The sequence below is a fragment of the Colossoma macropomum genome, unplaced genomic scaffold, assembly GCF_904425465.1.
Source record: "Colossoma macropomum unplaced genomic scaffold, Colossoma_macropomum, whole genome shotgun sequence".
NCBI classification, from domain to species: Eukaryota; Metazoa; Chordata; class Actinopteri; order Characiformes; family Serrasalmidae; genus Colossoma; species Colossoma macropomum.
Genome location: NW_023494792.1, coordinates 11451303 through 11471623, shown reverse-complemented (window position 1 = coordinate 11471623; position 20321 = coordinate 11451303). Strand labels below are relative to the sequence as shown.

Here is a 20321-nt window from a genome sequence, read left to right as displayed (position 1 = left end):
ACAGACAAGTTCAACTAATTTGTTTTAAGTAATAATTTCTTACAAATTTTATTTGTAGTTGAAAATAAAACACTACATTGTGCTTTATCCAGAGGTGTGACTGATTTCAGCTCAAAACACATACAAGGTTATTATGCATCATCACCAGCTCTAGTCCAAGTGAGGAAAGCGTTACTTTTCCCTAAAGGCAGCAAAGCACAACTGCATGTTTAAGATGTATCTACACTGTTTTAATGGCTTATTCCTGTGATCAGGAATTAAAGCAATCCAATCTGTGCAGTGTCCTATGACTCTGCCCACTGGCTGAAAAGAGAATTTAAATTGAATGAGGGTACAACTGAAAGCTGCGGAGGAACAAAGCTGTTCCTAATAAGAAGGAAAAGAAAAATATATATATATATATATATATATAATCAGTGAACATGAAATTCTCTTCACCCTTCTAAATACTTTTTTTGCATGGTGGTGTAGTAATACAGCTTGACCTCAGTACTCCCTGGGCTAATATGGCATTATATATGAATAGATGACCACCAATTTTTCAAAATTTTACACTTACTAATCTTGAGGGTGCTCAATAAGTGGAGAGCAAGAGCACAGAGCTGTTTGTCCTGAATTTTCCAAAATACAGAAGGCCAACACCTAAGAGCAAAATTCATTCAGCCTTGCTGCCTGACACCCCCAAAAATACCACAAATATTCAAACTCAACAGGTACAGGCCAACCATTTAGCCCCCACCCAGCCCATCAGAGCACATAAATGTGTCTGTGAAATTTTGAGAAATTGGTGAGCCCGAGCTCTAGTAATCATCGCCACGGCTGACCACCTCCTTGCAGGTTGGCCTCAGTAGGATGGTGTGCTCAAACTGAGCGGTGTAGCAGCCTTTGGTGTCGCACAGAGGTGGGTAGGGGTCAATGATGCCCAGATCACACAGGTTCTTCAGCGCCATCAGGTACTTTGTTTCACCCAGACGATCTAGCCAGCGGCGGCAAAACGCAAGCGTGCCGAAATTCTCATTGACGACATTTAGCAGGTGCTTGGCCCTAGGGAGTCTGTGAGGAGAGTGAAAGGAAGCAAGCAAATAAGGACAATATTGATCAAAACAGGCCTTTAATTTAGCAGTAATACACACGTTTAACAAATTACTGACTACAGTCTTTTGTTCTGTAGGAGCTGAAAGACTTACCTGATTGGCACATGTCCAACTTCAAAGTTTTTCATATAATGTGAGCACTCCATGTCATCATGCACCATCCCTTTTCCAGTGCTTCCAAAGGTCTCAATGGCATACACTTCTCCCTCCTGCAAAAGAGGGGAGCAGTGAGACTTGAGTACACAAAATACCTCAAATATGTTGTGAATGAAAACGTTGTGCGCTTTTAAATTGGATGAGTTCCATTGCCTATTAGGAGTTTTGACAATAAGCACACAAAACTGTGACACAAAGCTTAAGGGCATGAAGGGTCCCAGTAAGCTTAACCACACCTAAGACATAAGGACATGTCAGCAGCTGATAGCTAAGTGTCACAGTAGTCCTGTAGAGATAATTTCTTTAGGCACACCCATCTGCAAACCCATAACTCAAGAGAGCACAACAAACTTTCATTCACCATTCTGAATCTGTGTACACAGCAAAGCTTAGTCTGGGACAACACAGATCTTTCAAGGGAGATAATCATATCATTTAATCAAAGACTAATATTTATAACACCAATCATTTTAGTTTATCCCTTGCCACATAAAGTTATTGACATGTGAAAAGAACTGGAGCTGAAGGTGGAACTAACCTCCATTTTGGTTGCCTCACCGCCTTTGACAATAGGTACAGTCTTGCCGGCGTGTATTCTGTACTGTCCAATTGAGTGGCCATTGAGATTCCGGATTGGCTTCACTATAGGAAATTATGGACATATTACAAAAGTGTCAGAGGTGAAAAACCTTGTCTTGTTTTATTTTAGCAGTTAAACAAATTGGAGCACAGAAAACCAGTATACCTTGGTAAGTTTTTCCATCTAGCTCCACTTCGTAAGACTCCATGACCTCCTGAATGGACTCCCCGATGTCACACAGACGGACGTCAATTCCTGCACACTGACACACAAAATCATAATAAATGTAAATAAAAAGCCAACAAGCTCAACTCTAAATGTTCTTTATTTTGAAGCATAATTCTGTAGTTTCATGCAAGGTAATGGAACAGTTAAGGCCATCAGACGCACCATGTCATGCAGAATCCCAAAAAATCATTATTTTTAACGAAGGTGCACACACGGCCAACATTTAGCACTCAGCACTGTGAATTTTTTTCTGATCTCTACAGCACACCACTCAGCACTTTTGTATCACTATATTTAATTAAACCCAGAACCAGACCTCAGGCACCAAATGGTAGGTGACATATGGCTTGAAATTTACAGCAAGCTAAAGACTTCAGGATAAACAAACAAACATTAATGGTCTGTTATCTCAGCTACATTGTCAGCTTATACCAAATGTGATGCTGGAAGTTTGATTCCATTAAATCTATATGAACAGAGTATAAAATGAACTTAGCATATAGATTAAAGCACAGCTATGCCATGTGATACTGCACGGCACATACTGTGTACATGTTAGTCTTTATTTAGCCCTTTAAAAACACTGACCTCAGCTGTAAAATTCTGTGCAAAACCAAAGAATGACACTCCTACCTTAATTCCAGTATTTGTGGCATCTTTAACAGCTTCCAGCAGTTTATCATACTTTGGGTTAAAGGTGACAGTGAAGGCACAGTCAATGATTCTACCTGTAAGACAAAAGTCAAGCCATCAAATTAAAAGAGAAAAATGGCAGAGCAAAACGAGCAAAACAAGTAAATTCACAGTGCAGCTCTCCTTGTTTGTAAGCCACACACCATTAATATGTGTGCCAAAGTCGATCTTGCAGACATCGTCGTACTGGAGCACCGTGGGGTCCCCAGCATTGGGGGTATAGTGCGCAGCACAGTGGTTGAGTGAGCAGCCAGTAGGGAAAGCAAGACCAGCATTCAGACCATTCTCTTTGATTAATTTCCTAGAGCAGTCCTCAAGCTTCTCACTGAAAGGGTAAAAACCAAGTATGTATAAAAGCAGGGGTGATAATTAGGTTAAATCATTTTTTTAAAAAGTATTAAGTTCTGCAATGTCTCAAAGCATACAGATGTCAAATGAAAAGTTCAGACTCACCAGATCTCAATCATAGTCAGGCCTGGTTTAATCCAGCTCATGACGTACTTCCTGACTTGCCGATGAGCTTCTGCTGCCTGCCTGAAGTCATTCCACATCTCCTCACTGGCCTGGTCCAACACACGCTTCTCCTCACTGCTCGTTCTCCATGCAGCACTGCGGCTGAGAGGGGCACAAGACCAAGAAAGCATGAGCCCAGAGTAATGTCAGATTCTAAATGTTAGCAAATCATTCACAAAATACAATGATACAACTAATGGGTGAGCAAATCATAAACAAGCACAAGCAGCTGTTTATTTGCGTGGCTTTTCAGTTAGAATGAGTGATGCACTGATGTGGTCTGTACCCGTCTTGTAAAGTTGGGAATTCACATTCTTGTCCCTTGGGGAAAACTCCACTTGTATAAAGTTCACAGATAGGAATTGATGGAGGATCTGTCTGCATTTTGGCTGGAAAAAAACAGAAAAGAAAACTAATGTGAATAAGGGGTGGCTGGAGATTTACCTTGTTTAACCTGAGCAATGAGTATATATTAAAAGATGTCAGATCAGTAACTCACGTCCTTTCTTTTTCTTCTTTTTTTTCTTCTTCTTTCCGGCAGAATCTCCTTCCTCACCATCTGTCAAAAAGTAGGAGATTCATTTGAAGAATTCAACTCCACAATTGGAGACCATTAACAAGACTTGTGATATAAAAAAACAGCACATAAACCTATGAAAAATTTATGCACAGTTAGCATTCACAGCACAACAATTACTGAGTATCACGAGAGGGACAAATAGACAGACCATCCTCGCCATCGTCATCCTTTTCCTGGTCATCCAGTGTGTGCAGCTCCAATTGTTTAGTCACTTTATTGATGTCAGATTCTCCTTCCCCATCATTGCTTCCTAATGACAAAATCAAACAAGACATCTCTGTGGTGAATAATTCGTATTTCAGACGCTGTTTAAATTCTTCATTTTGTGTATAGTCATTGGTTAGGCCTATGTGCCTATGCTGACGAGGCGAGTCTCACATATTGACTGAAGCAGTTGGAGATGATGTGAGTTTATATTCTATATTTAAGCTGTTAACCTAAGTGGCAAAGTTAATGCTTTGAGTTTTCAATGAAGGGAGTTGAGAACTAAAAGTTGTGTGTTAAGGGGTTATGAATGGCCCAAGCTAGGTTTAACGAGTGTAACACTGTTTAGCTGGCTAGTCACTATTGTGATGTACAGCCATCATCAATGCTAAAGTGTGTTATTGAATTATTCTTGCTGGGAACTTAACAGTTTAGATGTTTTTTACAAACTACAAGTATGATTAAGTGATTAAGTCTCTGCATTGCTGATGCTTAAGAGTGTGAGTTTGTGTGCATATATAAGAAAATGTAGCATTAATGTGCATGTACTTTTTCTTTGTGTTTGTTTCCTACCGTTCTGTGTACACATACATACATACATACATACATACAACAAACATGTAAATGTACAGCTGGAACCATCTGAACTGTTACTGTCCTCTCCACACAGTGAACAAGTTATATCTATTTGATGACTTTGTACACTCTGACTGGAGTAGTGGCCAATACCGATCTATAACCAGCTCAGTTGGTAAAACCAGAACAATCTCAGATAATTTATGCCCTTTCAGTCCAGTGCTCAAATGGCCTACAAATGACAATAAGTGGGCACATTTTCCCCTCACAAATCGCCTGCAACACAATTTGTGACACCCTGTATTTGTGGACTTGAAAGGATCACTGTTAGCTTTTATAAAACACAAAATATGTCAATTTCACAGCTCCTTTCTGTACTTCTATAAACAGTATTCCAGAACTGTTCCATTTCAGGGGATGTATTACAGGATTAAAGGAGCAGTTCTCCAAAAAATCTAATTACATAATTTTCCCCTAACCCAAAAATGTAGTCATTCAGCTAAGAATCATATGGTCTCGCAATTTTGCTTCTTTATCTTAGCAATGAATCTTTAAGGTTAATGTAGGTATAAAGCAATAGAAGTCTATGTCACCCAAACTTAGGTATGCACAACTGGAATTTGTCTAGGTTGGAACAGGCAGATTTTTGCTCCAATTCTGCAATCAGCCATTTTATTATTGTTATTTTGGCTGATCTGGGTTGAAATTTTATGATGTAAATAATGTGGGCTTGGTAAGTCTGTATTTGTATGTTTGTGTGCATGTTACAAAGCAAATAATGCTATGGTGCAACTTTGGTTAACAAAAAGTACAGGAAATATGCTGGTGTGTTTTTCTTGTGTTTATTTAGCCCAAATGTGAGCTTCAGATCTGAAACAAAAAAAATGTATATTTTATATAAAATGTAGTTTTAGCTTGTATTGTATTAATTTAGTTCAAACACAAAAACCAAAGTAGGAAAATATGGACACCAAACCTGTCTTGCTGATTTATTATGTTTGGATTAAGGTGAACATTGCGCAAATCTGATTTTTAGGTGATCTAATCCTTTAAGATTTTCTTATGTAATATGAACGCTGCCACACTCTGACCTCTGTAACACGTCATGACGATTACAAACCACTAGCATTATTTATTTTTTTGACTATAAAGCCCTAATCCCAGGCTTCAAATCCATTTAAAATCAAGTTAAGCACATATTCCAGTTGTTTCTTGGTAAAACGTGCTCTAGCACGTTCTTCCAGTGTTAGCGATGAGGCGGACACTTCGTTGCTCCGAAATAACAGTGTGACTTTTTAAACCACCAAAAAGTTAGGAATGGTAAATTAACACGCGGTTGAAAAAGGAAACACAATAGTTCAGCAGCATGCCTGGCTTTAGGGAGTGAGGCCTACAGCCCAGCTCTAGCACACCGGCAGCGCTGTGGACAAGCGAGCTACGTTCACATAACACGGGCACTGAAACAGCCCGCTAACCGCGCTGAAGCTAAGTTAGCACACGCGGCTCTGCCGATCTGAGTTAGACCGCAGGCTGAACTAAGCTAGTGAGCACCAGAGCAGGACACGCAGCGTTTCCACTTAGGTTCAAACAGATTTAATGAATTTGTAGGTCAGTTAATGATGTCTGTTAGCTTCATAGGAGAAAATGAGTGGCGTTGGCTTCCTATTCGACTTTTCCAGTTCCACCTTAAACACTGCAGCAGTTACCTTCTGGTGCCTGAGACGCCAAAATGTAACTGCTGTGCATTTAAGGTGGAACGGGAAAATTCGAATAAGAAGCTCACTTAAGCTTCGTCGTGAGAGCTGCCTCACTCACTGACAGCGCCGCTGGGACTCAGTGAGTTACCTGCGCCCGCCGCTTTGCCCTTCTTCTTCTTTTTCTTCTTCTTTTTCGAAGCCTCCTCGGCAGGTTCCACTTCGTCTTTCAGGTCGTGCGTGTCTCCGTTCTGGAGGATTTCCACTTTCGCAGATCCCTGCTCCGTCAACTCCTCGTCCGCCATGATCGAGCAGCAGGGCCACCCCGGCGTCGAAGCACAGACTTGTGGGAAATGTCTGCCTATATTAGCGGAGTGACTTTTTTGTCGTCACACCACAACATGCAGCAGCAGTACAGCCCATTCTGGCACAGCGCGACAGGTACTTTTAGCAAAAGACTGCGTTGCTGGTTAACATTAGGTTAAAGTAACTTGTTCGTTGACGCCATTTCATTTCAAATAAAATATGGTGTTTTCACAGAGAAGTGTACCTGGTGCTTTTCAGTATAATAATGTTAGCCACAGACACTTCAGACTCAAAGTTAAAGCTAAACCAGTGACTAAGTTAAATTTAATAATGCTTAGTGTGAAAATTACTGAAATTGTGTGGGAGTGGAGTTAGATTACAGCTCAGCCTGCATATGTGCGGCTTTTAGATGTTAATTTGGGAGAAGCATCCACAGCACAACACCGTCTTAAATCTTTATTTTTATTAATGAGGGGTTGAAGTAATCGAACCTCTGAACGAGCTTTTAAGGTGGAAACTCCAACTAATACAGCGTCGTCTCTATATTTTGTGTGCATATTTTGTGTATATTTAATATATTTCAGTTTCAGTATTTCTTTGTATTTTTATTTTTACTTTGTTTACTTTCTGTAGAGTGATTAGCTGAGCCTCACCACGAGCATTTCAATGCATGAATGTCCTGACATGCTGTGCAAATGACAAATAAACTTGAAACTTGAAACTCGTCTATTTTAATAGAGGATTTATGGAGGTGACGTGGCATGCACGGGTTGTCACCGTGACGCCATAGAATCTCAACTGACGCCATCAAAATAGAACATATTTATGTGTGCACAGTCGACGTGACTATTGTGACACCACCGAATCTGGAATCATGCATGACGTCACAAGAGGGAAAGTATTTAAATATGGACAGTCGACGTGACTATTTCACTCAAATGATTCCGGTCATTTACAGGCTGCGTGTTACTGCTGAACAAACCATCAGATAAATTAATACCTAATATCTAATCTTTTTGCATTGTGTAGATGGAACCGGTGTATGAGAAGGAGGTGATGAGGTTTGGGGAGATGAAGGAGGAATATTCAGATAAAGAGAACAAAAGAAAGCTGCAGATAATGCTGAAGGAAAAGAATGAAAGGGCAGAAAAGCTGCTCCGCGAGCTGGAGAAACAGCGGGAGGAGGAACACCAGAAAGACAGAAGGGAGATACAGCTGGAGATCGAGAGAATAAAGGAGGCGAGACAGAAATACGTGGAGAGACAAAGACAGGGGAAGAGAGAGTGGATGAGCAGAATGATGTTCACTCTCACAGAGAACGTTTCCTGGGCAAAAAAGAAAGATGGACGCAGAGGTGCTGGTGGGCAAAGAAAGAGTGGCTTCATTAATTCTGGGCAGAAAAGCTCTGACCAGAAGGAGGCCAAAACTCAGGAGCAAGAAAAGCTCCTTCCAAGCCCAGGCCCTGCAGAAGATCCAAAATCACCCACACCTTCTACAGCTGTCCCCACCACACAGCCACACACAGAGGAAAACGTGAGGACTGAAAGCAACACTGTCCCTGAGGAGCTCGTTCCAGAACCTCAGACTTTCAGTCATACTGGATCAGAGCAACAGGCTGTGGAGTCTCCAGATAGGGCCTCAGAAGATGATGAGCTGGATGTGGAGGTGTGGGATTTGACCAGCCAGGACTCAGGGACTGGGAAAGGGAACGGTCCTAAATACAAGAGCAAAAGGAGGAGAATCATTGGCTGGATCAACAAAAAAATGAAGGAGAAATATCAGAAAGCCATCATCAAGAGTCTCAATAAAGAAGAGGAGCATGGACATGAGCTCTTTATGAGTAAGTCACTTTGCGTACAAGTCTCAAAAATGAACAGAAAACATTAAATATCCCCGTAACGATGACAGACATTGGCTAGAGAATTAATTAGCTTTAACTGCTGCTCACACAAATAACAAAAATGTTAGGATATCTGCATTACTGACTTAATTTAACGCTTTCTCTCTGAACAGCACCCAAGGGTCTATGGATGACTGAGGCGCAGTACCAGCAGGCAAAAAGGGAGAGACTGTACTTATACGAGGATTGGAGACAGGCTCTGGAGACTTGCTGGAGAGAGTGGGAGGAAAAACAGGCCCAGAAAAAAGCAGAAAAGAAGGCAAAGAAGGAGAAAAAGTAACAGCTGAATTGGAGGAGTGTGCAAGAGTATATTGTATGCTCTTTGTACATGAACGATGAAAACATGCACTTTCAATAAAAACCTGAAAGACTACCTTAGACAGAGTTCATTTCCTTTTTTGACATGATTACTAGTAGTAACTTTAAAATAAGGTGCTTCCTATAGCAGAGGAATTACTCAAAAAGCGAAAGTTTCTTATTTTGTTTCTAAGTGATTGATTGATCTTTATTTCAGGCTAAGTGCTTTACCAGTATGAAGGTAAAAAGTGACATCTCTCTTCTTACTTAATGATTTCTGATCTTCTCTCAAACGTTTTAATTTATGGCATGTTAGTAGACAGTCTTATCCAGAGGGAGCTGCAGTTTGATCATGATAGGTAGGACAAAGTAGCGGTAGGAGTCTTGCCCAAGGACTCTTATTGTTTTTGCCATGCATACTCTTTGCCCCTGTGTTGTAAAGCACTCAGAGCTGTTTTTATAGATTAACTGGCATGGTAGCACTTCTGTTATAATGTCAAATGAAATCATTGTTATTGTCAACAAGAGCTCCCTATATCTTCAGTAATTGAAGGTGACAAGGTTGTGCTTTTTCTCCATTCATTTGTGTATTGGCTGCATTTAAGTCCAGCTTCATGCACTGAGGACAGGCACTGGCTTACAAGCAAGTGTTATACTTCCAATAGCTCATTAAAGGAGAACACCACCAATTTATTATTCATTTCTGATTAATTTAATCATTGATATAACAGAGTCATTCAGAGTGGTTTAATGTGAAATGGTTCATTATAGAGAAACCTACTGACTCAGATTTCTTTACAGTGATGGTGATGGAACCAGAGGTCGTGACATCTACAACACAAATATAACAATTTTATTTGCCAACCAAAACCACCAGTGAACCTACACGTGTCTTCTGAGTTTTTATATGTAATGTCGATGATGGTAAAATAGTGGTAAATTGAAGAAAGTATAATTTCTTTGGGGACAGTTTTGTGTTTTAATGTCCTGCATGTATCTCTCCGCCATGAATGTATTTTACATTTGTATGTTTAAAGCAACAACTATCGTAAAACAATGTCTCAAACATCAGGCAGCGCATTCATACATTTCATGTAGTAACTTTCTCTGAGGGATCTTTTTGAGCGATTAAATTCTTCAGACACCTGCTACCTATCACCACACACACACACACACACACACACACACACACTATCTAAGTCGCTTATCCTCCTGTAAAAAAAAATCTGAACTGGTAAGTTTCTCTAGAACAGGACATTTTACATTAAACGTCTCTTAATGACTTTTTTTTTTTTACATTTGAATGATGTAATTACATAGAAATTTTAAAACATCAGTGGAATTCCTTTTTAAGGTTCACTCTACGGTGTTGATTACTAAAGCTTTGAATTTCATGAGAGTAAAAACCTGCACTCTCACACGAAGATATAGTTTCGGAGTCACAGCTGAATGGAATGAAATGAAAGGCACATGAGACCTTTTCTAATCAATATCAAAGCATAACCACCCTGTTTTGTTAATGCTGCTTTCCATGTAACGTTATACGTTACATTTAGGCACTTATATGCACCTGTATATTTGCTAAGTTTATATTAAATGCACTTTTAACTTTTAACCTGTGGTTAAGATACATGTAAGCTTGGACTCATGGAGATAATCTTCCGTTACATCCGCCTTGCAGACAAATGCAGTTACAGTTACAGTCACTGTACAGCATTTATAAAACCTAGCAATTCTACATTAATACCTCTGAAAATGATGTCGAGGTTCTGTGACCGTATATATTATCGCCCCCTGCTGGAACAGCGGCGTCGTTCATCTTTTGTTTGGTGCTCTTAGCTCTCGTATGCAAATCTGTCTCTATAGAAACTGGCACGTCGAGCAGGAAGGGGAAGTGTGGCTAGCGCTAGTGAAGTTTGTGTCAGCTCGAAATAAAGAGAAGTTTAACCATCGACTCTTCCTGTCCACTGGTGCTGTTTTATCATCGAACAAACAACACGATGGGCACTACAGCCAGTAAATTACCGAAGGATATGCTGTCGGAGTATCAGGTAACTAACTTAACTGCCTGTTTAGCGAGTTAAAGTTGTGGTTTCCGTGGCCAAGTTAACTGTTTTAACTAGCATTACACTTCGTAGCTTCACCACGGCGTTTGTTATATTTCTCAGTCGTCTTAAATTAAGTCAGCTCACAACTTGTCTTGGGAGTAAGTTAATGTCAGTTAGTAAACGTAACGTTGTAGCTAAGTTAGATAGCTCAGTGTAAAACGTAAAGAAGCCATTTTTATGTATTCATTAGCGTTGGTCACTAATTGTTCACTGTAAGAAGTGTTACCCTTCATGTCACAGAAATTGATGTAATAAACTGTTCTTGTCGTTTGTCCTTAGGAGCTCACATTTCTCACGAAGCAGGAGATTTTACTGTAAGTAAAACTGACAGTGTAACGTTACTGTATGTAGCTACCGTTACTCTCTACGTTTGTTGTGTTGAGTTTCTGAAGTGACGTATTACTTGTTACTCACTCATCTGCGTATTAAAGTGGACTTTGATTTATAGCACCCAACAGCAGTGTGTTTTCCGGAAAGTCATATACGCCCTTGAAAAAGACTGTTAAAGGGTTCTTTAGTAAAAGGAATGGTTCTATTTAGAAACAGTAGAAACACTTAAATGTTTCTGCATGGTGAAATGGTTCCATAGATTGATGAAGAATGTCTTGTATATGGTTCTACACAGCACCAAAAGAGTTCTTCTACTGTTACAATGTCAAGATTGTTTCTATACAGAACTCATGGTTTTAAATAGAACCATTCTCTTTACTAAAGAACCCTCAAAGAACCATCTTTTTAAGAGTGCATGTTAGTTACCAGAATGCAGTGAGGGTTATATTTATTTAATTGAACTGTTTTCTAGGGCACATAAGAGATTCAATGAACTCCTGGACAGAGAAGACAGACAGCAAATCAGTGGTTCTCGTGTGTCCATGAATAAAATTCTTACTTTGCCTGAGCTCAAGGTGAGAAATTACAAAGTTATACTATGTCATGGATAGGCTTAAGTGTGTTTCAAGAGCCATTACTCAAGATTTGTAGCTTATCTGATCACAGTCAGTTGCCAAATAGACTGAAGACCCCTGCCCTGCACATTTTAACATTTTCCTGATATAACAGATCTGCTTCAACTCAGGATGGGACTACTAATTAACTGATTCGTTGGATCAGGTGTGTTAAAGCAAGAGAAACTGTAAAACATGCAGGGTATTCCAAGACCAGGTTGGGAAGCACTGATCTTTAAAGTGAGAGATCATTACTATTTTTTAGTCTTTTTCTGATTGTAATCTGGTCTGAACAATGACTGGAACTCACATTTTGTGGTCTCTTTTAAAGAAAATGTCAGACACTGTATATTAGGGTAATAAGCAATTAATTAGGCCAATTTCTACACATACCTATCTCACAGTGGTCTCTCATGATTATAGCAGTCATGATTATCTCATGATTATAGCACTTTCTCTGGCATATAAAGAACCATATACCCATATATCTCTGTAATTTTATGCTCTTGATTCTGTGTCAATCCAGTCAAATCCTTTCCGAAAAAGGATCTGCCAAGTTTTCTCAACCTCTGATTTGAGGGATGGGAGTTTGTCCTTTGAAGATTTCTTGGATCTCCTGAGTGCCTTCAGTGATTCAGCCACCCTCGAAATCAAATCTCATTATGCTTTTAGAATTTTTGGTAAGGCTTGATTAATGGACTCTCAGGAACCCCAAACACATGATCTTTTTTCATTCCCTCTCCTTTTGTCAGCGATGTTAACCACATATTTCACTAAAATAGAGGCCATGTATAAACTTACAAATTTTGTGAAATTCACCTGTGGGACATAATGCCAAAGAACTTTTTCAGTAATCAATTCACAGTATTATTTTATTTAATGTTCCTTTTTCCCAGACTTTGATGACGATGGCACCCTTGACGCTGGAGATCTTGAGAAGCTGGTGAACTGTCTGACTGGAGAAACGGACGACACAAGACTCACTGCTGAGGAGATGAAACAACTCATAAACAATGTGAGTATGATGTATACACAAGAACACTTCTAAATAAATAAGTTACAGTTATTTAATTTTGAAAACCCTTAGTGACTTTGCAGTTATAAAAGACTACCGAATCATCTGTTCTTATAATTGAGTGCATCTTGCAATTATGCAGATTCTTGAGGAATCAGACATTGATAAAGATGGAACGGTAAACCTCTCTGAGTTTCAGCACGTTATCTCCAGGTCTCCTGATTTTGTCAGGTGAGAAACATTTTGCTGTATTCAGTCATAAAGCTGCATAAACTTGAGGTCTGCAGTACTGGTGATATGTGACATGACGTTGTATTTTGCAGTTCATTCAAGATTGTGCTGTGAAACAACTGAAGACGTTTTGCGATCTAGTACGTTCTCAACACGACGTGCACATTTCTCTTTTCCTGACAGTACTACTGCAGTGTGTTCATTTCAACTGCATCCTTTGTGTCAGTATTTCTACTTTTATGTAATTGAAAATATTTGTACATATTCTCTATAAAACCACTAATCTTTCTAACTTGTATTTTAGAGATCTATTTGCATATATTTAATAAAAGCATGTTCTTATACCTGTGTTGATGACTGTCCACTTCAAAATGGTAGGGTCTTCAGTAGGAGATACAGGCCTGTGTGTGGGTCATAAGGGGGAACGCTCCCTTGGAGTAGCAGAAACAAATGTGTTCCACAGCCCACAGACAACATCTTCTACGATCATTCCACCATTTGAGAAGTACTCCACAACTTTAGGTTCATCTGAACTACATTTTGAACCATGACCCAACTGGCCATAGTGACCTGTTACACAAACAAACTGAGCATTAGAGTATATGCTAACTAACCATTTTGTGGATACCATATCTATTAGTCAGTAAAGTATCTTACCCCATCCCCAGGTGTAGAGATTTCCAGAGCCTAAAGAGAAATTCAAAATTATTTTCTAATTCAAATGTCTTCCATTCTGTAGTTCTTCATTAACCTGTAACGAAAGAAAATAAACATGCTCAAGGGTCTTACTTGTAATGGAAGCTGTATGGCGGGATCCACAGCTGACCTTGCTGATCTCAGTCACTTCTGGAACATCCACAAGGGCAGGGAAGGCTTGTATTGAGATGAACACACTATCTTCTCTTTTATTCACTACCAATTCACCTTTCTCTGTAGAGAAACAGTTATGAAAAAGAGAAGGACACAAACACAATGAAAGAAAAACAGAATGCATTGAAAAAATCTGAGACTGACTCACCAGTGTTTGGTGCTCTCTGACTCTGGTCCTTGACACCTTTTGATGGAAGGCCTATTTGACCACTCTCATTCCAGCCCCACACATAGAGATCTCCACCAGCTAGGCACATTAACACATCATACTGAACACTCAAATCCATTCCTCCATATTATCAGCTGCCCATAAGACTAGGCATCTCTCACTCTAAGAAATCTAAGACTTGGTCATCATTCACTTACACAACATCCACATTTACATCCAAACCAAAGATTTTCAGTAAGCTTCAGTAAGCAGTCATTATTAATTTTAAAGTGTTTTGGCTAACTATCATATTGAAGGCATCTGCCAGAGTAAAGCAGCAATTTTGAGAATTTAAAATATCAGTAATCTCAATAATGGCCCCAAAAAAGAATAAAAAACTAAGGTGGCTAAATAAATACATTGATTTATTTGAATTATGTTGAATAAAACTCTCATTAAGCAGTCTTCTAATGTAGGACTATGAATTGTCAGTGTAATTTTTTTTTATATATCCAGGATAACAATCCAGAATCCAGCATACTGCTGATACACTAATAGACTATAAACAGTAAAGTAGATTTAGGGTAGAAACAAAAGGTTTGAAGCTCAAAATAAGGGACAGTTGAATAGCTGAATTTGAGTTGAAATGCTCAGAAAGGAGTGATATTCTCACCACTGATGCATGCTGAGTGCCAGCCCCCTGCAGCCACATATTTCATAGGGACACCCCACAGAGCCTCTAGCGCTCGAGGCTCATTCTCTGAAACCAGACTGCCATGACCCAGCTGGCCATGGCTGCCAAGCAAACACAACAAGTCATGATCCCTAGATATTTTACAGACTGCTTATTAGTGTTCATTCATTTATTAAAAAACAGCACTGCTGGAAAACACCGATTTTAGATTTCCCCACTGATTTTACACACTTCAGGATTCTTTTTCTCACCTGCCAGACCCCCAACTGTAGACAATGCCAGAGGACGTCAGAAGGACAGCATGCTCAGTGCCCAGTGCCAGGCTCACAGCACGCAGTTCAGGAGAAAGGGGTCGAAAAAATGGAGGCTTTGATGCTATGTATCCACCCGGCACCAGCGGTAATGTTACTGTGGGACCTTTTTAAAGTCAGGAAACGAAAATAACAGTCAGCTGGGGGTTCTGAAAACATCAACACAACACGGCCAGCAACACAAACAGAATGCTTCTAGTTTTCAAAACAGGTTTCCCTATAAAACACAGCAGCCTCTGTGCATTACCAGTGTCAGAGGTGTCCTGTACCCCATTTACCCCACTCCAAACAAGTGCATTTCCATTGGGCTTCAAGCTCCAGGACTCCACTCGGTCAGCAAAGCTGAGGGTTAGATATCTCTCACTGATGACAGCATCCACACATCCTTTACTCTCTTTAGCGAGTCCTCTGTGTTCTTCATCTGGGTCACTTATGAACCCTGACATGCAAACATGTGGGTCACCTGCAATTGAATACAATATTGAAAAATACAATAAATACAGGAGATCTTCAATACCTTATATGTACAGACTCCTGACTGACGATGAAATTTAGATAGTAGAACAGCTGAAATTTAAATGCTTCCTTAGACTTTAGAGATGTATGTAGTATTCGTGGAATTTTTTACTTTTTTTGGTAATAGTTTCATATCTCATTGTAACAGCAAAATAATTCAGTGCTGCAACAACACTGCGTTTTTAGAAAATTGCAATGATGCTGAACAATAAATAAAAAGAGCTAAAAAGAAATAAATTATTCACTAAAAATAACATGAGTACACACTTAAAAATGATAGTTCTTCAAGGGTTTTTAGTAAAGTAAAGAACCACGAACATTCAAAGAACCCTTTGCAAAAGGGTTCTATAAAGCACAAAAAAGTCTTCTTTCATAAGAAGCTTGACATTGTAACAATAGAAAAACCCTTTTTGGTGCTATATAGAACCCTTTTCAAAAAGGCCCACTTAGAACCATCTACAGCACATTGTCCATCGATCTGAAGAACCATGTCACCATGCAAAAGGTTCTTTGAGTGATCATGGCTCTATATAGAAGCATGTTCTTTACTTTAAGAACCCTTTAAGAACTATCATTTTAAGTGTGTATCTGTATGGCTGGCTACTATAACTAGAGAAGAAAACAACCAACAACAAAACAAACAAAACCCTCTCACCATCTCTGAGGACGGCAGCTCTCTGGCTCCAACTTGCAACAACTTTGATTTTGTGCTCTGATGTTTCTGACTTATTTTTTGGGCTCAAACTTGTTTTGCCTTCAGAAGAACTGCACAAACTTCCCAGCGCGACTGGGCTGAGCACTTTAGCGGTGTCTTCATCTTTTTCACCCTTTCGTCTGGGGACTATCTGTCCAAAACCATTGAAACCAAAACCAAACCAATTCATTGACTTTAGCCTAATAAAATATAACTTATAATTTATTGAAGTGTGGCAGAAATTAAGCCGCCATCCCTCTTGTGGAGCGATGAAGTGCAAGTGGGCGTCAGAGAAGCCAGCAGCAATTGATGGCATTGCAAAATAAAAGTCATCTGGACAATTAATAGGAATTGCATTAAAAACATAGAATGTGTACAAACAAAATCGCTGTGATATATAATGTACGTATATCCTAATAAAACATTTAAATTAATTATAGAAAGGAAACCTCGTAGTTGCTTAAAACGAACGACTATTGACCAACTCGTTCTGCTAGTTTCTGCTGTACTTCCGTCTCCACATAGCAACGACAAGCAAAGCAGAGAGACGCAGCAGAAGAAAGGAAGCAGCTAAGACGAGCTATGGTAAAGTAGCTGTTCTTATGCAGATATTAATACAAATATTGTTTGACATGTAATCCCTACTTAAGAGGGAATATTTTACAAATACTTTACAGCGTATTTCATCAGTTGTCATTTACAATTGTGTCCTTAAATCACTGCCCACCGGCGTAACTGTGTCTTCAGCTCAGGTAACTTAGCTCGTTAGCTAGCTAACAGTTAGGTTAGTTAACCTAGAGCCTGCCTTGGTGGTCTATTGTTAACTATGGTGTATCCCACCTTTCAAACTTTGGTTTCTTCTCACACTTTATTCCAGGCTGAAGTCGAAGACACACTGAAGAGAATTCAGGCACACAAAGGGGTTATAGGGACCATAGTTGTAAATGCTGAAGGTAAACACCTTTTGTATTTTTCATGATGCTGAGGCTTCTGTACTGGCTGAGTGCAGAGCATTACGTTGGATTACATAACCTGTGTGTTGAATTCAGAGCTGTAGATGCAGAATTTACGAACTTTTACTTGATTTTTACTATCATTGTCTTATTTTTATTATTTTAGTTATTCTATATTTCCCCCCATTTATTTATTTGTTTATTTATTCATTCTATTTTTATGATTATCTTATTTCATTTAATTTCATTTCAAATTAATTCATTTTAATACATTTTTGAACTTATCCTTTTGTTCTTTTTTTCTTTTTATTTTTTGTTATTTTTTAATTATTTGTATTTTTTCTTATTTTGATTTTTATTATTCTTGTTATAATTAATGTTATAATAATGTTATGATTATTGTTTTATTTTTTTACTGTTTTTTATGTATTTTTATTATTAATGTTTTATTTTTTAATACTTACCTGATTTGAGTCATTTTTTATTATTAAATTTACTTTTATTATTTGATATGTTGTTGCTAGGGGTGGGAATCTTTAGGCACCTCACGATTCGATTCGATTACGATTCAGAGGGCTGCGATGCGATTATGAAACGATTATCGATGCATCTTTTTTTCTATACCGGATTTCTATTTTCCTACTGTCTGAGGACTTGGTAATTTTAAAGCAGAGTATTTGTAATGATCCATAATGAACTTACCTCCAATATCTTTTATTAATAAATCAAATGGAAGTGATGTGGCAATTGAAGTAGAAGACTCTCATTCACTGCTATTGTTTGGAGCACATGAGACGCTGCTGCCACTCATCTGCGATAAAATGCAAATAAGATCCTGTGGCCGTGGACGTCCACGCAGCACAAGTTACAGCTATTTTTCCCCTTTTTATTTAGTGATTTTATAACTTCGGTTTTGGTCTCGTTGTAGAGACAGGGAGGGGGGGCGATCGCTGTGTCACTAAAATATCCCTGAGATGGGACGAGTGCAACGTAGCGGGAAAGCCCTGTTTCGCAACGACTAAGGACTGCAAGTCACATAGCAACGAAGCGTTATTCGCATTTATAAGCACTGCAGTTGATTCCTGGCAAGTTAAATCTGCAACTATAGACTGTCGAACACTAAACAGTTGCGAAGCTGGAGTCGCTTCTCTTTCGAATTTTCCCGTTCCACCTTAAATGGTAGCCGCACTTACATTCGGCGCCTCAGTTAGAATTTAAGGTGGAACGGGAAAATTCGAACAAGAAGCTGGAGAATAAGAAGCGACTTCAGCCTCGGAAAACAGTCGAACGCTGAGAGACTTTTTACGAGAAACTGTTCTAGTTTTGAGGAAAAGTTCCCCGAGGGAAAGGGGAGGAAAGCGGCTATAGCTGAAGCTTAAAGCAGAGCGGAGTAAATCTGCATTTTTATTTATATTGTTTAGCCTTTACTAGGACATTATCACATACTGAGACATACTGGACATAAATGTTGTGGCTTCCAAGGTGGTTTGACTTTGTTGAAAGGACAAAATGGCTCTTCTTATTATTTGGGTTGTGACTCCTGACCTGGCTTGTAATGCAGAGGGAGCCGGTCGGATTTCTCGCTCATCCAGTTGTGTTTTTGTTATGTGCCGCCACAGACTGTCCGGGCGCTGCACTTACCCACTTCCAAGTTCCGCCCTTTGCGTTCCGTCAACATTACGTTATAAATTAAATATGTAGAAAATCGATTTTTGACATTTGTGAATCGATTCAGAATCGTTCGCGTCCGCATCGCGACGCATCTAAGAATCGATTTTTTCCCGCACACCTAGTTGTTGCACATTATCAATCCCTTTTTCCTGTATCAACTCGGCAACGTTGTAATTGAGGGTCACCCTCAATGTTCTCCGAGGTTAAATAAAGGTTGATTGATTGATTAAACTTATGGTCATTCTAGAGGAAAAATATTGTAACCTTGTTTACAGTATTAATGTTTTCCATAATACAGTGATAATAATAATGATAATATTAATAATAATAATAACAATAATAATATGAAATATATTATAACTGCTCTAAACGATCATCATCCAAAACCAATGTAATGTTACATTGCTATAATAAACTGCTGCATAAAAAAACTGGTCTTTGACTTTGTTCCTTCAGGTATTCCCATTAGAACAACTCTGGACAATTCTACCACAGTACAGTATGCAGGACTGCTGCTTCAGCTGACGATGAAAGCCAGGAGCACGGTCAGGGATATTGACCCCCAGAACGACCTTACATTCCTACGCATCAGATCCAAAAAACACGAGATCATGGTTGCACCAGGTAAGTCATGTTACAGATCAGGTATGCTAATCGTTGTCTTGATTGTGCTTTTGACCCAGAGAAGAATGATATCCAGCCTAATAACAGTTTTCTTTGCTCTGTTTCAGACAAAGAATATCTACTGATTGTGATTCAGAACCCGAGTGAATAGTATTGCAGGACTGTTTCAGCCATTCACACTTCATGTATGTTAAAAACACCTTATTGATTCATCCTCATTCCTCTGCATTGAGTTCACTGTAAACCCTTTGCCTTACTGGTTTGTCATCTGCCTCTTGAATTAAACTGTTACATTCCTATGAAACACTTGTGAGTCCTACTTTTTCCTACAGAAAATGCTTTGTAATTGAAATAAAATATTATAAAAATGAAAAAGGTTCTTGTGTCTGTTGTTTAAGCTAAGTGAGTTAGAAGATAGCTCAGTGGTTGTTGTAACAGAAGCTGTCTTGGCTGCTGTTGTGGGGATGGGGGCGTTGCAGACTCTAAAACTTTCCACTAGAGGGAGGTATGCTCCATACATTGTGTAGAGAATCAGGACCCAGGCTGTCAGGGTACGTTTAGCATAATTTAACTTTAACTAGGAATTTAACTTGGAACAGTGTAACATTGCCTTCCGTCATTTCTTTAGTTTTATATGATGGACCTCACCCTGGACTATATGTGATATGAGTAAATGCATTTTAAATGTAAATGTATTTTGGTTACAGAATTTATAGAATAT

At 39.0% G+C, this 20321-nt stretch overlaps 5 protein-coding genes across 5 annotated transcripts; 3 read left to right on the top strand and 2 right to left on the bottom strand.

Annotated features, from left to right (window-relative positions):
- Nucleotides 1-18: 18 nt before the first annotated feature.
- Nucleotides 19-6661, bottom strand: metap2b (methionyl aminopeptidase 2b). Its single transcript, XM_036575936.1, has 11 exons — nt 6470-6661; nt 3993-4094; nt 3764-3823; nt 3551-3653; nt 3205-3366; nt 2895-3076; nt 2692-2786; nt 1996-2092; nt 1789-1892; nt 1188-1303; nt 19-1053 (listed from the first exon to the last, which is right to left on the bottom strand). The coding sequence occupies exons 1-11, from the start codon at nt 6621-6623 to the stop codon at nt 801-803; spliced, it is 1428 nt and encodes a 475-aa protein (XP_036431829.1). The 5' UTR covers nt 6624-6661; the 3' UTR covers nt 19-800.
- On the top strand, nt 6649-9342 carry LOC118811608 (glutamic acid-rich protein-like). Its single transcript, XM_036575937.1, has 3 exons — nt 6649-6759; nt 7654-8464; nt 8638-9342. Exons 2-3 carry the CDS (start codon nt 7654-7656, stop codon nt 8802-8804), a joined length of 978 nt encoding a protein of 325 aa, XP_036431830.1. The 5' UTR covers nt 6649-6759; the 3' UTR covers nt 8805-9342.
- A 1355-nt stretch (nt 9343-10697) lies between these two features.
- On the top strand, nt 10698-13461 carry LOC118811605 (calcium and integrin-binding protein 1-like). Its single transcript, XM_036575933.1, has 7 exons — nt 10698-10872; nt 11209-11243; nt 11732-11834; nt 12400-12553; nt 12770-12888; nt 13031-13119; nt 13212-13461. The coding sequence occupies exons 1-7, from the start codon at nt 10822-10824 to the stop codon at nt 13231-13233; spliced, it is 573 nt and encodes a 190-aa protein (XP_036431826.1). The 5' UTR covers nt 10698-10821; the 3' UTR covers nt 13234-13461.
- Nucleotides 13318-16644, bottom strand: LOC118811604 (RCC1 domain-containing protein 1-like). Its single transcript, XM_036575932.1, has 8 exons — nt 16314-16644; nt 15390-15605; nt 15083-15248; nt 14811-14932; nt 14138-14236; nt 13909-14049; nt 13777-13806; nt 13318-13689 (listed from the first exon to the last, which is right to left on the bottom strand). The coding sequence occupies exons 1-8, from the start codon at nt 16540-16542 to the stop codon at nt 13532-13534; spliced, it is 1161 nt and encodes a 386-aa protein (XP_036431825.1). The 5' UTR covers nt 16543-16644; the 3' UTR covers nt 13318-13531.
- A 222-nt stretch (nt 16645-16866) lies between these two features.
- dynlrb2 (dynein light chain roadblock-type 2) lies at nt 16867-19904 on the top strand. Its single transcript, XM_036575446.1, has 4 exons — nt 16867-16937; nt 17230-17305; nt 19433-19600; nt 19708-19904. Exons 1-4 carry the CDS (start codon nt 16935-16937, stop codon nt 19749-19751), a joined length of 291 nt encoding a protein of 96 aa, XP_036431339.1. The 5' UTR covers nt 16867-16934; the 3' UTR covers nt 19752-19904.
- Nucleotides 19905-20321: the final 417 nt, after the last annotated feature.